The following is a 19,543-nucleotide window of genomic DNA, read 5'->3' as shown; positions in this document are numbered from 1 at the left end:
CAAGCACGAAGGCACAGGGAGAAGCATAAATCTCCAAGTTACCAAATCAAGGTAAGTTCAAATCAGTAACAGATGAAAATTCCAGAAGCTAAGAAGGTAATTTGAAAATAGTGGTTTTCATACCAACCCTCGTAAATATTGTTAGTTTTAGGGACTAGTGCTTAGAAGAATTTTTATAATTCAGAACACTTTGACGTGAATAAACTTTTCTTTCAACAGGAAGGAGATACCATAAATGTGGATGTTACCTGTCCTGGTGCAACTCTAGCGTTGGCTATGATATACTTAAAGACCAATAACAGGTATTTGCACCACACCATTCCACTCCCGCCACGACGGTGATGTTCTTTCTCATCTTCGCAAAGTTAAATTGTGTTCATTTCTCCTGTGCTAGATCACCCTAATTTTCATTCTCTCAAACACTATAAATTATATAGGTTTCTTCCTAGAAATAATATATTTTGCAATTTTGACAATATAATTGCTAAATTCTATTAATTTTTTCTTATAGTTGATATGACTGCCATCCAAATAATGCCAGGTTCCTTTCCACTATTTTGCATGTCATTGTGAAGACTAGTTAAGAGACATTTAACATTATTTTGTTCTTGGCTACCGTTTATAAAAATGGTTTTTGTAGGCCAGCAGATGGTGAGATGGTGTGAGGGTTAAGGCACTGGATCACACATGGCTGACTGCGATTCGAGTCCCAGACCCAGTTGCTTAGAACTCCTGCCGGGCACGTGTGTCTGTGTGTGTGTGTCCAAAATCCTGAGAGGAGGATGGAGAAGAAGGGATTGTGGCATGACCATCCCCCTTGGCGGAGATGATTTCTCACTTTCCCTCTTTCTCTGTCTGTCTCTCTCTCTCTCTCTCTTGTGAGCATATGCAACCTATGGCAAAAATGTGAAAGAAAAAAAAAGAACAGAAAAGAAAATCACAACAGCTTTGTGAGCATGTATGCCCAAGACCCTGAGAGGAGAAGGGATTGGTGTGGCCATTTCCCTCCCCCGGGGTGATTTCTCACTTTCTCGCAGTCTTTCTCTCTGGCATGTGCACCTGCCCTATAACAAAAAATAACCAAAAAGAAAAATTCTGCTTAGTTCAAGAAATTTCCTAATAAGTGAAACTTCTACCTTCCCAGCCCCCTATAACTAGTGTTGACACTTGGTAGTAAACCTTCAGTTTATTCCATTATACTTTGCATAGAAGAGTAGCTTTGGTAGGAGATAGAGACCATGTTTTAAGTCTTTTAATTTGAAAATATTCTAAGATTCAAGAAGCTTTTTAGTGCTCTAAATTCTTCCTCTTAGTAGAAGTGTGTATAGAATTAACGAAGTGGCTAAAATATGTATTGTTTACCTACTATTTGGGAGAATGTCAGCGCTTTTTGGTCACCGGGAATATTTCAGTGAGTAAAACTAAACACATCTGCCCTGTGGAGCTTATATTACAATAAGACATAGATTTGTATATACATAAATATTCAAGTAGATAGGAAAAAATAGAGCAGTTTTGAAACGGGGAAAAAGGCTTTAAATATGTCTTGAGATTCGTGCTTATCTTGCCTCTTCCTTGAAAGCCGTAATGCTCACTGATGTTCTCCACCAACAGATCCATCGCAGATTGGCTTCGAGCTCCTGATACTATGTATTTGCTGGACTTTGTGAAACCAGAATTTCTCTTGCTTAGGGTATGGTGCTTTGTTATTTTCCATCTCCGTTAACATGAGGAGTCTATTTTTTGGCTCTCAAATTGAGCTTGTAAATGTAAATGTCTAAAAGAACCTTTTACTTTTTAGATTTTTTGTGGTAGCACATTTATGTGCACGAGAGAGAAAGCACCCTCGATCATGCTCTTCATTCTGCTAGTCTCTCTCCCCAGCCTTCAGCTCTTCAGGGACTTGGATGCCCACGTGTACATCAGGCCTGTCTTTCAGGCCTACCGAGGATCTGAACCCTGGGATCCATAGGTCTAACAGCTCTGCTAAGTGCCAGCGTTACCACCGTGTCACAGCGACTCAGCCCTTTTACTTTTTTTCTTAAGATTTTGCCAGAGGGTGTGTACATTCACTGGCGAGAGAGAGAGAGAGAGAAAGAGAGGAGAAAGCGTTCCATGGGGCATGATCAGGACACAGTTCCCTCTCTGCCATTTCTCTCTTTTTTCAGGATTTTGGGCATGGACATGCATGTGCCTGACGTGTTTGTTTTTTTTTTGCCCAAGCAATCTGGTCTGGGACTCAGACTATGCAGTCAGCTAAGTTAAGGATCAATTAGGGATACAGTCTTCTTCACTACTGTGCCAGGGCTGGCTTCTTTTTACTTGTCATGTATATCTCATTGATAATGTTATTTTGAAATTTTCCAAATATAACTTAGGAATACCAAGAAAAGTAACCACAGTGATACATAATACTTGGAGTAGCATTTCAGCATCTCAAATTATTTAGAACTTCCCAAAAAGCAACAAGTAATTAGGACTTTATTACTGCTGTATTTTACACTTTTTGATTATTGTTAAGGATGTATAATACTGATAAGGTTGTATTAGTTGACAGTAACAGTTTGACATAAGTGACTAATATTTTCTCCCTATTCTTTTTTTTTAAAGAAGAATTTTATTTTATTTAACTTTATTTATTCATTTATTTATTTTAATTTGACCAGAGAGGGACAGAGTGAGAGAGAGAGAGAGAAAGTGAGAAAGCAAGCTGCCAGGTCCAGGACTCAAACCATAGTCGGCCATGTGGGAGTCCAGCACCTTTAAGCACCGTGTCACCTGCTGGCACCCCCCTCCATTCTTTTTTTAATGTTTAAAATTGTTTGACAGTCTTTAAATTATGATATAAACAGTTATAATTCTTTTCTTTGAAAATTTTCTTTTATTTATTCATTCATTTAAATTTGACCAGAGAGAGAGAGAGAGAAAGAAAGCAAGCCACCAGATTCGGGACTTGAACCATGGTCGACTATGTGGAAGTGTCCAGCGCTTTAACCACCACACCACCTGCTGATCCCCATCCATCCTCTCTAAACTTTGATGATGATCAACTCAGTTTTAGTTTTTCCTTGTTAAAACCAAAGTATTTATTTTTTAGGTTTTTGCCATAGGATATGTGTACTTGTTGGAGAGAAACAGAGATAGAGACAGCGATGGAGTGAGGGTGAGAAATCAACTCCCAGGAGGAGTGGACATGCTGCAGTCTCTTCTCCTTTCTCCTCTCAGGATTTTGGATGTGCACACACTCATGCCCAGCCTGATTTCCAAACTTCTGGGTCTCGGACTTGGACTGTGATCACCCATGTGGGAGTAAAGTGCCTTAACCACTATGCCACCTGCTGCCCGCAAAAACTAAATCTTTTATTTATTTATTTTTATTTATTTATTTTTTGGGGGAGAGGTTTTTGCTATAGGGCACGTGCACTCACCAGAGAGACAGAGATAGAAAGCGAGAAATCACCCCCAAGGGGGGATGGCCACGCCACAGTCCTTTTTCTTCCATTCTCCTCTTGGAATCTTGGACACACATGCACATGCATCCGGCGTGTGTTTAAGCCACTGGGTCCGGGACGCGAACTGCAGTCGACTACATGGGAGTCCAGTGACATAGCCATTACGCTAACTGCTGGTCTCATAAATCTTTTATTTTAATAAGTAGCTGAGGTTCATATTATATACTTGTTTTATTTTTTTTAAATTGTTATCCATTGGGAACTGATTCTTTTTTTTTAAGAGATTATTTAATTTTATTTATTCTTCCTCAGTTTGATGAGAGAGAGAAAGAGAGAGAAAGCCACTTGCTTGGTCTGGGACTGGAACAGTGATTAGCCATGTGGGATTCCAGTGCCTTAACCACCATGCCACCTGCCAGTTCTGGAAACTGATTCTGAAACTGTTTTATTTAATGTTATTGTTATAAAACTATGAACTTCACCTGCTCTAATTAATTTTATCTATATTGCATTTTTAAGACACTTGCTCGATGCCTGATTTTGTGGGATGATATTTTACCAAATTCCAAGTGGGTTGACAGCAATGTTCCTCAAGTAAGTATATAAAATAAAGATTATTATATATTTAATAGCATTATTGTGATTTCTTGTGGTATTTTTCCAACTCCTATAGAATATTTTTTATGAAGGCATTATTGATCATTGTGGTATCTCTTGAAGACACGTAGGAACTTTCATGTTATGATCGAGCATAGGGGACCAGCAGTTAGCGTAATGGCTATGTCACTGGACTCCCACGTAGTCAACTGCGGTTCGCGTCCTGGACCCGGTGACTTAAAACTCACGCCGGGCGCGTGTGCATGCATGCCTAAGATCCCGAGAGGAGAATGGAGGAGAAGGGATTGCGGTGTGGCCATCCCCCCTGGGGATTGATTTCTCGCTTTCTGTCTCTCTGTCTCTCTCTGTCTGTCTAGTGAGCACACGCGCCATATAGCAAAAACCTCTCCAAAAAAAAAAAAAGATCAAGCATAGAACATTGCCTGCCTTTTCTGCCACCGATCTCTGGATGTTACAGTTAAAAAAAAAAAATGAAATATACCAAAGTACTCTAATGTTTTAATGTTAATTAAGTATATTCTTACCTAAGGTGTTATTTTACCTTGTGACAATTTTTTAAAACTGTTTATTTAATTCCATCTGTTATTATTAGTTTTTAATTTCACCAGAGAGAGACATATATATATATATATATATATATATATATATATAGAGAGAGAGAGAGAGAGAGAGAGAGAGAGAGAGAGAGAAATTGAGAAAACAAGCCACCAGGTCTGGGACTCAAACCGCATTCGGCCATGTGAGAGTCCAGTGCCCTTAACCACCACGCCACCTGCTGGCTCCATCTTTGTATTTCAATGGACTGGTGTAAACTATTTACTGCTACCTACTCAGAATATGCTGAAGTAGTCAGGTTTATATTTGTTTAGTCCTATTCTGTTGTTACTTTTATCTGATTGTATTCATTGTGATTATAATTAAGCCTTTGAATGCAATGATTTATTAAAGGTTATTTTATGGCCATGATAAACAATATGTTTTTCTTCAAATTATTAAATGTAACTAGAATGCTGATGTCCAAATATTCTTGCTTTCTTTCTTGACAGATTATAAGAGAAAATAGTATCTCTCTCAGTGAAATTGAATTGCCTTGCTCAGAGGATTTGAATTTGGAAACTTTGTCGTAAGTAATATAATGTGTAGTACAAGTTAGCTGTCCTAGCATCTACTGGATAAATAAATTGAAATATGCAATGTAGGAGTAATACTGTACTTGACTTGAGTAATTCTGAATCCCCATGCATCTAACCTTGTTTATTAGGTCTTCATGTGGTTGTGTTTATTCATTTGTTTGTTTAAATAAGCTCTCTGAAGTGTTGAGCTCTTGCCTTCACACAACAGTAATGGAAATTTTTTTTTTTGTAATTGAGATTTATTGGTTGTGTCAAGGATCAGTACAGACATTTCAATTCGTACCCAATTCTTAACATACGTACCAAAAATTTAAAAAGCCAAGTATAGTGATTCTTTTTAAGTTATTCCAGTGACGTTCCAGCTTCAAATTTGTAGGCAAATTTTCCTTAAGAGGATATCAAGAACCACTGTCTTCAGATGTTGAAAGCTGTTATGTAAGTCCCACCAAATCACAATTTAGTATCATACACACTACATACTTCAAATTTCCAATCTTTCACAGCACATTAACAGAATTTTTAGAAAAACTGGACTACCACGACCAAAGATGTTACAGAGTGCACACAATTCTTACAGGGAGAGCAACAACCAAAGAGTGGTTTTCTTTAGGAAACAATACTACTAAAAAACATAATAGAAGTAATTAAAAATATTTAAGATGCATTAGATGCATGACTGTGACTCCAAACTACCACTTAGTATGCCTTTTTTTTTTTTTTTTTTTTTTTTTTTCTTGATTTCCTTTTTCAAACTTCCTTTGACATATCAGCCTAACTAGGATTTAAACCATGTTACTGTGCCTACTAAATCTTCTACCAAAGCCTTCTCCTCCATTCTCCTCTCCTCTTGGGATTTTAGGCACGCCCGCACACGTGCCCAACGTGAGTTTAAGCCACTGGGTCCAGGACTTGAACTACAGTCGACTACATGAGAGTCCAGCGACATAGTCATTACACCAACTGCTGGCCCCAAGGTACTAATGAATTTTAAAGCTGAAAAATGGTGATGTTAAATTTCTCATCTATTTCAGGCAAGCACATGTCTACATAATTGCAGGAGCCTGTTTATCTCTGGGCTTTCGATTTGCTGGCTCAGAAAACTTATCAGCATTTAACTGTTTGGTAAGAGGCATTGTGGTTTACTGTCTTCTTTTTTTTTTTTTTTTTTAAGCCTTAAGATGATTCTTTTAACTTTGAATTTTTTTCTTTTATTTTTCTAGCATAAATTTGCAAAGGATTTTATGACTTACCTGTCTGCACCTAATGCTTCTGTAGTAAGTCTTTTTATGATTCTTTTTGGGAATAAAATGAAACTTGGAAGAAAAGTCATTGATAATCCAGTTACTAATAAGTTGTCAAATATATCTTCTGTTTGATTTTTGAATGGAGGATTTGAAGTATTGGCTTACCTTTGTATTTTATTCTGGGTTGTTAGGCGAGAATAGGAACACACTTGAAGAATGGACAAATACCTAATTCTTGTGACATGGGAATAAATAAGAAAGGTCTTGGCGTTTCTGGATTGTCATACTTCATGTAATGATATCTCAGTTCTAAAATTTGAAGATATATGTCGGTGGGCGAACATGCATGCATAAAATAGAGAGAGAGAAAGAAGGTAGGAGGAGAGAAAGCATCTCCCAACAGAGCCTGGACATGCCACAGTCCTTTTTCCTCCAAATCTACGTCCTGTCAGGATCTTGGAAATGTGCATATATGCCTGGTGTCAAACCAGTGGGGCCAGGACTAGAACCCTGGTCAGTCATGTGGGATCTGGCTTACTCTGTGTAGTACCTAATCTCTGCTACGAGACCAGCCTGGAATTTTGCTTAACAAATTATTAGTGCTTAGTAATGTCAGTCATTTTAAGGCACTCATCATAGGATGAGTGCAAGAATTTCTTTACTGGTAAAAGCCACTTAGATCTATGCAATGTTATTTATAATATGAAAAAATTAGAAACTACAAAAAGTGAATACTTAAGTAAATTCAATTATTTTGTTATCTTAATACATTCTTTTTTTTTTTTTTTACCTTTTTTTTGGGGGGGTGGTTTGCTATAGGGCGCGTGTGCTCGCCAGACAGACAGAGAGAGACATAGAGACAGAAAGCGAGAAATCACCCCCCCAGGGGGGATGGTCATGCCGCAATCCCTTCTCCTCCATTGTCTTCTCGGGATCTTGGGCACGCACGCACATGCGCCCAGTGTGAGTTTTAAGCCACTGGGTCCGGGACACGAACTGTGGTCGACTACGTGGGAGTCCAGCGACATAGCCATTACGCTAACTGCTGGTTCCCGTTATCTTAATACATTCTTAAACAGCAAACCTATAAAAATAATACTGTATAAGAATTTGTATATGAAGGTTGTTTATATTGTAACAGACTACAAAAAAGGTTAAAAATATGTATAATAGTAATCCCAATTTTATTTGATGAAAATATATATTCATAAAGGAAAAGATTCAGGGAAAAAAAAGCCAAAATTTTAACCACTGGTTCTATTTGGGTGGTGCATTTCCAAACATTTATTTCCATCTTAATATTTCATTTTCTGGATTTTCTATATTAAATTTACATTTCATGATCAGATAAAATATTAATTTTTAAAGATCGTTGATAGTATTATAATGGTGGTGCGTTTAGTCCTGATAATAAAGAGGGTGACACAGCAGTTACAGCCATGTCCTTGTTCTGCGTTCTCAGACAGGGCCTTACAACCTGGAGACTTGCCTGAGTGTGGTACTGCTGTCTCTTGCCATGGTAATGGCCGGCTCGGGGAACTTGAAGGTTTTGCAGCTTTGTCGCTTTTTACACATGAAAACGGGGGGCGAAATGAACTATGGCTTTCACTTAGCCCACCACATGGCCCTTGGACTTCTGTTTTTAGGAGGAGGAAGGTAAATGAATAATGTATGTTTTTCCTCAAAGGAGAGAAGCATGTCGTGAATAAGATCTCTAAGTGACTTGGTTTTGAAAGTGCTTGACATTCTGACCACCTCTTAGCTTATCTAGGGGCATCACACTCTGAATGTATCTCTGCTCAGTTTATCAGTTTATGCCCTACTCAGAATTAGCACCCTCTCTCGGAGGTCGTCGGCATCCCCGCGCCTGTCAGAAGAGTCTGTAAACTTAGCACTTCAGTGCACCACCTATTGTTCCTGGCTATTTAAAGATTGTACTCTTCTCCCAAACCACGTTTCAGAAAGTTCACAAACAACATCAATGACCAGATCCTATTGCTCTTCTTTTCAGCATCTGTTACTTTTGTTCTGTGCACATACCTGTTTTCCTTGCTTAAATTCTGAAATTTCTTTTTTCCTAATTTATTAAATATATGAGTATATATCATCAATGCTAAGTTCTTTTTTTGATACTCTAATTATTAAAAAATATGGACAGGGAAAGAAATTTGCGTGTGCATGTGTGTGTGTGTATATATAATAAATATGTGTATTTATATTGAATAGCTATAAAAGTGGTTTCTGTGTTTCTATCTATGTACCGTCTTTATTTCAAAATATTGTGAGAAAAACTAGATCTTCAAACTAATTCATCTTTTTGCTGTACTAAATTTCAACAACAGTAAAATAATGTATACTAAGGAAAATTTCAAACAATCCTTTATTAAGAAAATGTGGCCTTTACTAGAAAAGCTTATATTGATGAGGAAGAAATTATATTTAGAAGAATAATTATATTTGTTATAACTTTTAAATGATAACTTTGGTTTATTTAGTCTGTTATTCTAAAGAAATATTTATGCTTTATAGAAACAGAGAAATAATGTTTAAAAATATCTAGTTTACCCTGTTTTTAAAAATCAGGCTCATAATTCTATAAATAGGTATATATAAAACAGGAGAAGGAGACACACTTTTTATGTAACTCTGAGTTTTTATGATTTCTTGGATTGCATTCATGGTCCTCACTAGTCTACTGTCTTAGATTAAAACCATTCATAATACTTCAAGGGATGAAATTTAGTAGTTGTGGGATATTACTTCTGCTTTAAAGACTGGCTATTGAAATGTCTTAAGGACTAACTGAAAAGTGAAATATTCAAAACATCGACACAATTGTGTTTATCAAAGAATCTCATAAATATGCCTTGGTACTGTGCCCCAGTTTCCTGATTCTCAAGAATGCTTAGAAAGTATACACAATATAACTAACCACCTCTATCCCTACCAAATTTGCTTTGTAGGTATTCTCTGAGCACATCAAACTCTTCCATTGCTGCTCTTCTCTGTGCCCTTTACCCGCACTTCCCAGCTCACAGCACTGACAACCGGTGAGTCTAGTGAGTCTGTCTTCCACATGGTATTTTGTAAGTTCCCTAAGGGAATAATTTTGTTGTATTTTTGTATCATGCACTTATTTTCAAATTAGTATTACTCTGTTCCTGAACTTCGTTATCTTCCTGGCTAAATCTTTTAGGATGTTTCTTTTACAAAGTATCAGATAAGAAGACAGTTTTGGACCCTGATGACTGACCAGTCAGACAGATGGTCAAATCTGTAGAACTGCTCTAAACCAGAAATAGTTCCAACAAAATTATCTCTAGGGAAAATTACATCACACAGAGGATAGTAGTCCAGAGGAGTTCAACATGATACCTTTGTGCTGTAATTATTTAATTCCAAGCGAAAACAGAAAGAGAGAAAGTGAGAACTCATCCCTGGGGGGATGGCCACGTCACAATCCCTTCTTCTCTATTTACCTCTCGGGATTTTGGATATGTACACATATGTGCGCCCAGTGTGATTTTCAAGCCACTAGGTGCAGAACTCCCAACTGTAGTTGGCCATGTGGAAGTCCAGTGCTAAAACTACTATGCCACCTACTGGCCCCTGAAATCTTATTTTTATCCTTCTCTTATGGGCTTTTAGAATAATTTTTTGAAAACTCAAAAGCACATATACACAGAGAAAAATAATCGCAATTCCATCTGTAATTTAAAATTTCTGATAGAGCATGTATACTCACATATAAAAGAGACAATTCACAGGGCTTAGCCATGCTGCGATCCCTTTCTTCTAGTCTCCTATCCTGCCAGGATCCTAGGTATGTGTGCACATACCTGGTGTGTTTATAGGCCAACCGCTCTGGGGACTTAAAACGTAGTCGGTGTGGTCGGTGTGGCTTTCAGCTCCGTAGTCTGGTACGCCATCACCTGTGTCACAGAAACTGGGCCTCACCCATAAATCTTTGATGTACTCTATTTCAGGAGAGTGTGCCTGTGCATGCATGTGTGTGCATTGCGTGCACGCATGTGTGTATTTTTTTTGTGCAAGTGTGTACACATAGAAGAGCTTAGCTATCTAAATAAAACTGGTATTCATCCTTCTTCCCTCTTCTCTACCAACCTTTGAAGGAAAAAATAAAAAACTAAAAATAAATCTCAGAGGGTGAAAAGAAATGCTTACATTAAGCAGAAAGGGATATTTGAGAGGGACCAATTTTTTTGAAAGAAGTATTTATTTATTTATTTATTTATTTATTTGATTCCACTTGTTATTATTATTATTTTTTAATTTGACCAGAGACAGAGAGAGAGAAAGGGAAAGCAAGAAGCATGTCTCCAGGTCTGGGACTCGAACCACGGTTGGCCATGTGGGTATCCAGTGCCTTTAATCACCATGCCACCTGCCAGCCCTGAGAGGGACTGATTTTTATAAGTGGCCAACTTATTAGTAAATATTTAACATTAAGATAATTTTTATTTACCTGTCAACCTCTTAATTATAGAAAAAAAGAATTCTTGGGACAAGATTCACATATGTAATTTTTTAAAAAAGAATTTCTTTTTCTTTTTTTGTAGAGGTTTTTGCTATAGGGTGCATGCTTTCGCCAGAAAGACAGAGACAGAGAAACAGAAAGTGAGAAATCACCCCCCCACACCCAGGGGGATGGCCACACTGCAATCCCTTCTCCCCCATTCTCCTCTCGGGAATGCACACACATGTGCCCGGCGTGAGTTTAAGCTACCAAATCCAGGACTCGAACCGTGGCCAGCTACATGAGAGTTCAGCGACATAGCCATTACGCTAGCTGCTGGTCCCCAAAAGAATTTCTTCCATAATTTTTTAAATGTTACTACCACTGGGCATGTTTATTCACCGGGGAGAGGGAGACAGAAGGAAAATGAGAAACCACTCCATAGGAGGATGATCATGCTGCAGTCTGTTCTCCAGTCTCCTCTCAGATTTTGGGCATGTACGCATACATCCCTGGTGTGATTTTCAAGCCATCGAGTTCAGGACTCAAACCAAGTTGGGCCATGTGGGAGTCCAGTGCCTTAACCACCATGCCACCTGCCGGCCCTCTTCACTACTTTTCAAATGAACTTTGCCATCTTTAATATTGCTGTTCATTTGATGATATCGCACCAACTCTGGTTCTCTTTCAGCTTGGAAGCCGCAGCAGATTATAGAGCTCATACTGTTCTCACCCGTTTGTTACCCACCCTCTGTTTCCTGTGAACAGATATCATCTCCAGGCGCTCCGGCACCTCTATGTGCTGGCTGCAGAACCTAGGCTCCTCGTGCCCGTTGACGTGGATACAAACACACCCTGCTATGCCCTCTTAGAAGTTACCTACAAGGTAGTTCTTTCTCCTGTTTACTTGTAATTTTATTACCAGTCATTCATCTTTGTAGGGCAAACTATTTTAAAAGTGTTGTGCCACAAACGTGGTAATAGTGGGATGAGCTCTCATAAACGTAGAAGCTTCTAACGTGGTCATATATCCTGTCAGGCCATTCAGTCTCATCTGTGGTCATTTTTTATTACCATTCATCTTTGTAGGGCAAACTATTTAAAAGTGTTGTGCCACAAACGTGGTAATAGTGGGATGAGCTCTCATAAACGTAGAAGCTTCTAACGTGGTCATATATCCTGTCAGGCCATTCAGTCTCATCTGTGGTCATTTTTGAGTGATCATTACTTGCTCTTTTGTCTTTAAAGCTCATGTTTTGAAAATATTTCTGGTAACTTTACTTGACTAGTAGTAGCTACAAAACTAGCTGAGTTTAAAAAAAAAAAAAAACTAGCTGAGTTAGAACAATTCTTAAATTTGTTAGTTGAATACGTTAAAGTCCAAAATTGGGTATATGATGAGAGATCTTTCATTTAGATGCACAAATAGATTACAAGTCATGTATCCTTTTATCCAGCAAATTATTAAGTATATCCAAACGGTGCTAGGCTCTAGGGTACAAAAATGCGATGGCATTGTCGTATTCCTTGAGGAAGTTCCATCCATTGGGGAGTCAGGTATGGATGCAGTGAGAATAGTGTTACAACTGGAGGCATGAGGAGAATGCAGAGGGAGCAAAGGAGAAATGTCCTTGTCCAGCCCAGGGGGGCAGAAGAGGCTGTCACAGTGGGTGGACACAGTATTTGGACTGAGATTTGCCAGCCGAGTGGAATTTATTCTCAGAAGACAAAATGTACAAAAACCCAGAGCCTTTTAAGTGTGGCCTTTTGCTACTGCTGGCTTGTGAGGTTTAAAGTAGTGGGAGGTCATGAACTCTCTGTACAGGAATTAGACTTTTGTCCCTAAGCCTTGGGTATCACAATGGAGTGAATGTCATGTAACAGTCTTTGAGCAAACTGCAGGGGACGGGGAGGTGTAGAGTGGAGATGTTTCATCTTTGTAGTTTCAGCTGACTCCCTTGTGCATGTGGCTGTACTTGTACCTTCTTAAAGGGCACTCAGTGGTATGAGCAAACGAAAGAGGAACTGATGGCTCCCACACTTCTTCCAGAGCTCCATCTTTTGAAGCAGGTATGTTGGGTATGGTTTAGGGAAATATATATCTAAGGGCTGCGTTTAAACAGAACAGCTTAACATTAAAGGTAGCTGAGGACAGACCCCCTTTTCATGTTGTACAGAGCAGGAAAACAGCAGGGAGGAGTAGTCCGGAGAAGCAGAAGCAAGTCTGTCTTAGGGATCTTTACTGATAGGTTGGATGGCCTCAGAATATGGTTCATACTCATTTTGGCTGGAAATGGAGTTGGTTAACCTCTGGATATCTCTTTCCAGTTGAGTTATTACTTCCTCTGGCAAGCTTGAGTTTCAGTTAGTCAAAAATAGCAATTTCTCAGCTTTGGATTGACTGTGTTTACATTTATTTTGACAGATTAAAGTTAAAGGCCCTAGATACTGGGAACTGCTCATAGATTTAAGCAAGGGAACACAACACTTAAAGTAAGTATATTGAATTTTTCAATGTACTATTTAGGAAGTGCATAGAAGTCTATCTAGAATGTTACTTGTTACCTTTTGATCTCATTCAAGATAATATGAAGCGTATGTGTTAAGTAAAGCGGTCTGTATCTTTGAAACAGGATTCATGTTAGCAAAAATGAAAGTTTTAATTTAGAAATCAAATCCTAAATATTTTTATTTATTCATTGAGGAACTTGAATTCACTTAATATGGGACAGTAATGGAATTGTCTCAATACAGTAATGTAGGATTTTGTTGAAGAAAATAAGGCTATATGTGTGTGCACACAGTAGATTTTATTGTAACAATTGATGTTTCTCAGACCATATGTTCTGTTGCATGTGTTTCCACTCTTAGAATGTTCTCCTAAGTTTGAAGAAGATTGCTTTTGGGTGGAAATAGTCACATGTAAGAAATACTTCAGACTGTTAATAGTTTTAGCTCTTTGTCAAGTCTGGTGCAAGAATGAAGACCATTCTCAGCAGACTGTCAACATCCCAGAAAATGTTGTCATCACTTTGAATAGACGTGTAGTTACTGCGAAGGGCCCCCCTGAGAAGCCCTTCAGGGGACTTTGTTCAGTCACATCAGTGTAGAGCTCAGTCTCCTAGGAAAGGAGAAGAGGCTCTGAGCTGACAAATGGTGGAGAAACAGAACTGGTTACAGTTCACACTATTAGTAGTCACGTGCAGAACACGGTCAAGGCTGTTACACTGGGCGTCCACTACAAGACGAGGTCCGTGTGTGCTCATTTTCCCGTCGACGTCATTCTTCGGAAGAATGGTTCTCTTGTTGAAATCCAAAATTTCTTGGGTGAAAAATAAATCTGAAGGGTTCGAATATGACCACGTGTTGCTTATTCAGTATCTCAAGCCCAGAAAGATGAGTCAATCTTTGAAGGAAATGATGTTGAACTTGTTTCTAATTAAGCTGCTTTGATTCAGCAAGCCAGTACAATTAAAAAGAAGGATATAAGAAAAATTTTGGATGATATTTATTATAGTTCAGCAGACTGATGAACAAGATCTGAGTTCTCTAACTCTAAAAAGAAAGTACTGGATGATTTTTAAGACTGTTATATGATGTTTTAAAGATCCAATAAAAGAGGGACCAGCAGTTAGCATAATGGCTGTGTCACGGAATTCCTATGTAGTTGACCGTGGTTCGAGTCCCAGACCTAGTGGCTTAAACTCATGACGGGCGCATGTGCATGCATGCCCAAGATCCCAAGAGGAGAATGGAGGAGAAGGGATTGTGGCATGGCCATCCCCCCTGTGGGATGATTTCTCGCTTTCTGTCTCTCTTTCTGGCGAGCGCATGCGCCCTAGAGCAAAAACCTCTAAAAAGGGGGAAAAAAAAATCCAATAAAAGACAGCAATTGATTTGGAACTTTTTCTTAAATTGCTTAGCTTTTTCTATCTACCTTGGCAAGTAAACAATTCTGGATCTAAAAAAAAAAAGAGAGAATGCTAATAATTTTATATCTTAAGTAGTGTGTAAATTGTCTTTAAATTTCCAGAAAAGTTTAATGAACATAGAAAAGGATTTATAATTTGATACCAATTTATATTTTCCCAAGCTATTTATATAATAGCTATTTTCTGTGTTGTTATGTCTTTAGGTTTGCAACACTATTTTCTTTTTGCTGCAGAGTAATTAGTAGGTTTCTAGTATTGCCAGTGTTTCATGCATTGTATTAGAAGATATGGGGGGAACCAGCAGTTAGCGTAATGGCTATGTCGCTGGACTCCCACGTAGTCAACCGCGGTTCGCGTCTCGGACCCGGTGGCTTAAATCTCACGCTGGGCGCATGTGCGTGCGTGCCCAAGATCCCGAGAGGAGAATGGAGGAGAAGGGATTGCGGCGTGACCATCCCCCCTGGGGGGTGATTTCTCGCTTTCTGTCTCTATGTCTCTCTCTCTGTCTGTCTGGCGAGCGCACGCGCCCTATAGCAAAAACCTCTCCAAAAAAAAAAAAAAAAGAAGATATGGGGAATACAAAATAAAATACTACCTTTGAAGCTTGTACCTGAGCAGGCGGTCATAATCCCTTCTCATTCAACAAGTTCTTGAACCTAGACATCAAGGAAAGAGAACGCTTTATTTTGAACTTTGTTGTAGGGGACAGTTTAATTTTGGACACAGTAAATAATCGTACACATTGATGGGAAATGGTAAAGGCTTCATCTCCTGTAAATACAGTATTGGAAAACACTGTGTTTCTAGCCGAACTGCCAATACCTCATATTAAATTAATTCTTCTTTCTTTCAGGTCCATCCTTTCCAAGGATGGGGTTTTATATGTGAAGCTCAGAGCAGGTCAGCTCTCTTACAAAGAAGACCCAATGGGATGGCAGAGTTTGTTGGCCCAAACTGTCGCTAACAGGAACTCTGAAGCCCGCGCTTTCAAGGTAGTACTCACTGATAAAAACTGAAAGGTGATAGGAAATAGCTCCAGATCCCACTAGCTTCCTCTCTTATCACTGCCGATTTTTAAAAAGTGGGTCCGCTTCCTCTCACTGTTGTAGATGATAATGCCTGATTGACCTTGAGCCCGTTTGCCATTTTATTGACAGCCATGATAAAATATGGGCAATCTGTCAGTACTGTTTTGTGAGATTTACATTTAATCTCAAAGACAGCTACAGTGCATCTTAAACTATAAAATAAATTTGTTTTGATAATTTTACTTATTAATCTTCAAGTCAGTCAAGATTTGCTTAATTTATAACAAAAATGAAAAATATTTTTGCAAGGTAGCACTTAAAGCCATCATTTGTCTCCTTAGTCTTGGTGAGGATAAAGCGATGAGAGGGTTAGCCTTCTTTATGTACTTGCTGTATTATTTGCACAGTACTTGACTGTCAGTGCAGTACTGTGTGGGTGAAGAGACAGTTAAAACAAAAGCATGTACGAGGCTGGCCCAGGGGCCTGGGGGCTAAGGGAGCTGGATCCCACATGGCTAATTGTTTCAAATCCCGGCCCTGGCAGCTTGGGAAACACGCTGGGCCCACATCCTGATAGGCTGGAGAAATGGAAGAGAAGGTATGATTATAGCATGACCATGTCCCATTGGGGATTCCTTCTCCCTTTTTTTCTCTCTTTCTGTCTCTCATTGGCAGGGACATGTACCCTCTGGCAAAAAAAAAAAAAAAAAAAAGAAAAGAAACAGTCTCATTCCCTGTGGGAATCAGTATGTATTTTGTTCTACATTCTAGAGCTCAAATAAATTTTCAACACTAGAAATATGTTGCATAATCTTGAATTAAATTCTCTAAATTTAACCCCAATTTTTCAGAATTTCATGAGCAAGTAGGGTAGTCAGGGCTCTACAGGATAGTTACAGACAGAGAGCATGTGGCAGGAGGATCAGCTGTGTGAAAGTGAGAGGACTGGGTTGGCCTTATTTCTTTCATAAGGAGACAGGAGTTTATTTTAACTCACATTGTTTTTTAGGTCAATTTCTTATGACTAAGCCTTTCTAATAGTTCCCAGGGTTTAAATATATAAATAGAATTCAAGGTTGACATCAGTGAGTTTTATTTGGCAGTATTTAGTAGGTTGTGTATGAAATACTTTTGAAAGATTTTCAGATAAAGTTTAACTTAAGTTAGCACTATTGCTTCTTCTAAAATTAGAACTTATCTCAAAGACTAATTCGATTTGTAAGGAAAATGGGTACATTTTGACTTAAGTTAGAGTGGAGAAAGTGTATAAAAATGAACAGATATCTGAATTTTCTGCCTACTAGGAGTTCATTAATGGAAACCTCAGTGGAAAATAGTGATACCTTCAGATTTCATTTTCAGTCTTGAGCCTCGAGTAATCTGTTTTCCTCATTTTCGTGTGTACGGTAAAATACACATAACGTAGAATTTACCGTCTTCTTTTGAAGTGCAGTCCAGTGATACTAAGTACTGTTGTGCAACTCTTAACCGACGTCCAGGTGCAGAACAGTTTCATCCTGCATGCCTGAAACTCTGTGTTCATTAAACACTAACTCCTTATCCCCTTCCTCCAGTCTCTGGAAACTTCCATTCTGATTCCTGTCTTTGTGATTTTGACCACTGAGTTTCTCATATAAATGAAATGATTTATTATTTGTCTTTTTTTTTTTTTTGTCAGAGAACACATGTACTTGCCAGAGATATATAAGGGGGTAGAGGGCGAGGATAAGCACTCCTAAATGGGAAATGATCGTTGCTATAATCCATTCTCCTCATTTCTCCTTCCCGTCAGGATTTTAGACACTCACACACATACACCCAGTGTCTTTTTCAAGTTGTGTCACTGGGATTTGAACTGTGGTTGGCCATGTGGAAATCTAAATCCTTTAACCATAAGGCTATGGGTCCAGCATAGTATTTGTCCTTTTGTGACTGGCTTATTTGAGCAATATTCTGTTTTTCTTACCTTTCCAATGATATTCTAGTTTCTTTTTTTTTTTTTAAGAGAGATTTTTGCTATAGGGCACATGCACTCGCCAGAGAGACAGAGACAGACAGAAAGCAAGAAATCACCCCCAAGAGGGATGGCCAGAATGCAGTCTCTTCTCCTCTAGGGATTTTGGGCATGCACACACTTGTGCCTGGTATGAGTTTTAAGCCGCCAGGTCTGGAACTCGAATTGCAGTGGCTACATCGGAGTCTGGTGATGTAACCATTACGCCATCTGCTGGTCCCAACATTCTAGTTCCTAGTGGACTAAATTTAGTTAGTTAATGAAGGGGAGGGAAAATCTTTTGGGGATGAGTTACGTAAGGAAGAAGACCTGTTTTTATTGGCCTTTTGATAAATTAACAGTTCATCTTAGCTTGTGCAAAAAGCTTGTAACATCTTAGCAAAATAGGTTGATGAAGTTCCAGCAAGTTTGTACCATCTAAGGTTTTGTGGGAGCATTGTGTGGAAAGGGGAGGTAGAGTTCTTAAAACTGCCTGTATTACAATTAGAGCAGTAAGAAAGTTGATCTTGTATTATCTCACTCATTTTGTTGTTTGTTTTTTTAGCCAGAAACAATTTCAGCATTCACTTCTGATCCAGCTCTTCTGTCATTTGCTGAGTATTTCTGTAAACCAACTGTGAACATGGGTCAGGTATGTATTATTTAGTTTTCTAAACTCCAGGAACTAACATTTGTTATTATTTCTATCTGTGCACTGACATAAATGTACATAGTATTCATATTTTATCTTTGAAATTGCTTACATGCCTTAGGCACATTGGATGGTTTTTGCTTGGCAAATACAGATTTTCTGTAGCTGAAAATTATTTAGTAATTTCTTACCTTGATAGAAGAAACAAAATTTCTAAAACATTAGTTCTGATAGAGTCAGTCTTTATGTTCATTCTTATACTGATTTGTATTCACTGTTTACTACCTTCTTGTTCTTATGCAATTTCTTTTGTTCTGCGTATTACTTTTTATATTTTTAAAGAATTATTTTATTTAGCTTTATTTAACCAGAGAAGGTAAGGAGGGAGAGAGAGAGAGAGAGAGAGAGAATGCGAGAAAGCAAGCGTCTAGGTACATGACTAGAACCACAGTCAGCCATGTGAGAGTCCAATGCCCTTAACCATGATGCCACCTGCCAGTCGCTACAACACTTCTTTTGGTCATGCAACTATTGTCTTCAGGATTCCAAGGGTGCTAGCAAATGTTTGATTTAATCCACCGTACAGAGAAAAATTTTTTAAATTAAAATTTTTAATTTTTTTGGAGAAGTTTTTGCTATGGGGCGTGTGCACTCGCCAGAGAGACAGAGAGACAGAAAGTGAGAAATCACCCCCCGGGGGGACGGCCACGCCACTCCCTTCTCCTGCATTCTCCTCTTGGAATCTTGGGCATGCACGCACACACACCTGGTGTGAGTTTAAGCCACCGGGTCCAGGACTTGAACTGCGGTCTACTACGTGGGAGTTCAGCAACATAACCATTACGGTAACTGCTGGTCTCAAAATTTTTAACTTTTTAATAAAAATTTTAAAAACTTAGATCAGTGGCCATCTGTCTACAATTTTTGTAGGCCTTGGGAGAATTTTTCAACCTCTTCGAGGTATAGTTTCCTCCTTTCTAAAAGCAATATTATAGTACACATAATAGTGATTTC

The 19,543-nt window shown here is 38.6% G+C and overlaps 1 protein-coding gene across 1 annotated transcript in view; it reads left to right on the top strand.

Moving 5' to 3' along the window:
* ANAPC1 (anaphase promoting complex subunit 1) overlaps positions 1 to 19,543 on the top strand; it is a gene marked incomplete in the record, with an annotated part of 120,774 nt that overhangs the window by 87,767 nt on the left and 13,464 nt on the right. Inside the window, 14 exon segments of the mRNA XM_027774995.1 lie at positions 12 to 51; positions 220 to 302; positions 1,615 to 1,693; positions 3,972 to 4,046; positions 5,117 to 5,193; positions 6,235 to 6,325; positions 6,424 to 6,477; positions 7,910 to 8,103; positions 9,411 to 9,497; positions 11,693 to 11,810; positions 12,917 to 12,994; positions 13,350 to 13,417; positions 15,710 to 15,848; positions 18,443 to 18,529. Of these exon segments, the coding sequence (XP_027630796.1) occupies positions 12 to 51; positions 220 to 302; positions 1,615 to 1,693; positions 3,972 to 4,046; positions 5,117 to 5,193; positions 6,235 to 6,325; positions 6,424 to 6,477; positions 7,910 to 8,103; positions 9,411 to 9,497; positions 11,693 to 11,810; positions 12,917 to 12,994; positions 13,350 to 13,417; positions 15,710 to 15,848; positions 18,443 to 18,529 (1,270 nt within the window).

Source organism: Tupaia chinensis, unplaced genomic scaffold (genome assembly GCF_000334495.1).
Source record: "Tupaia chinensis unplaced genomic scaffold, TupChi_1.0 Scaffold000511_1, whole genome shotgun sequence".
In the NCBI taxonomy this organism is placed as follows: Eukaryota; Metazoa; Chordata; class Mammalia; order Scandentia; family Tupaiidae; genus Tupaia; species Tupaia belangeri.
The sequence above is the reverse complement of the archived record's forward strand: the minus strand, read 5'-3'. Positions and strand labels throughout refer to the sequence as shown.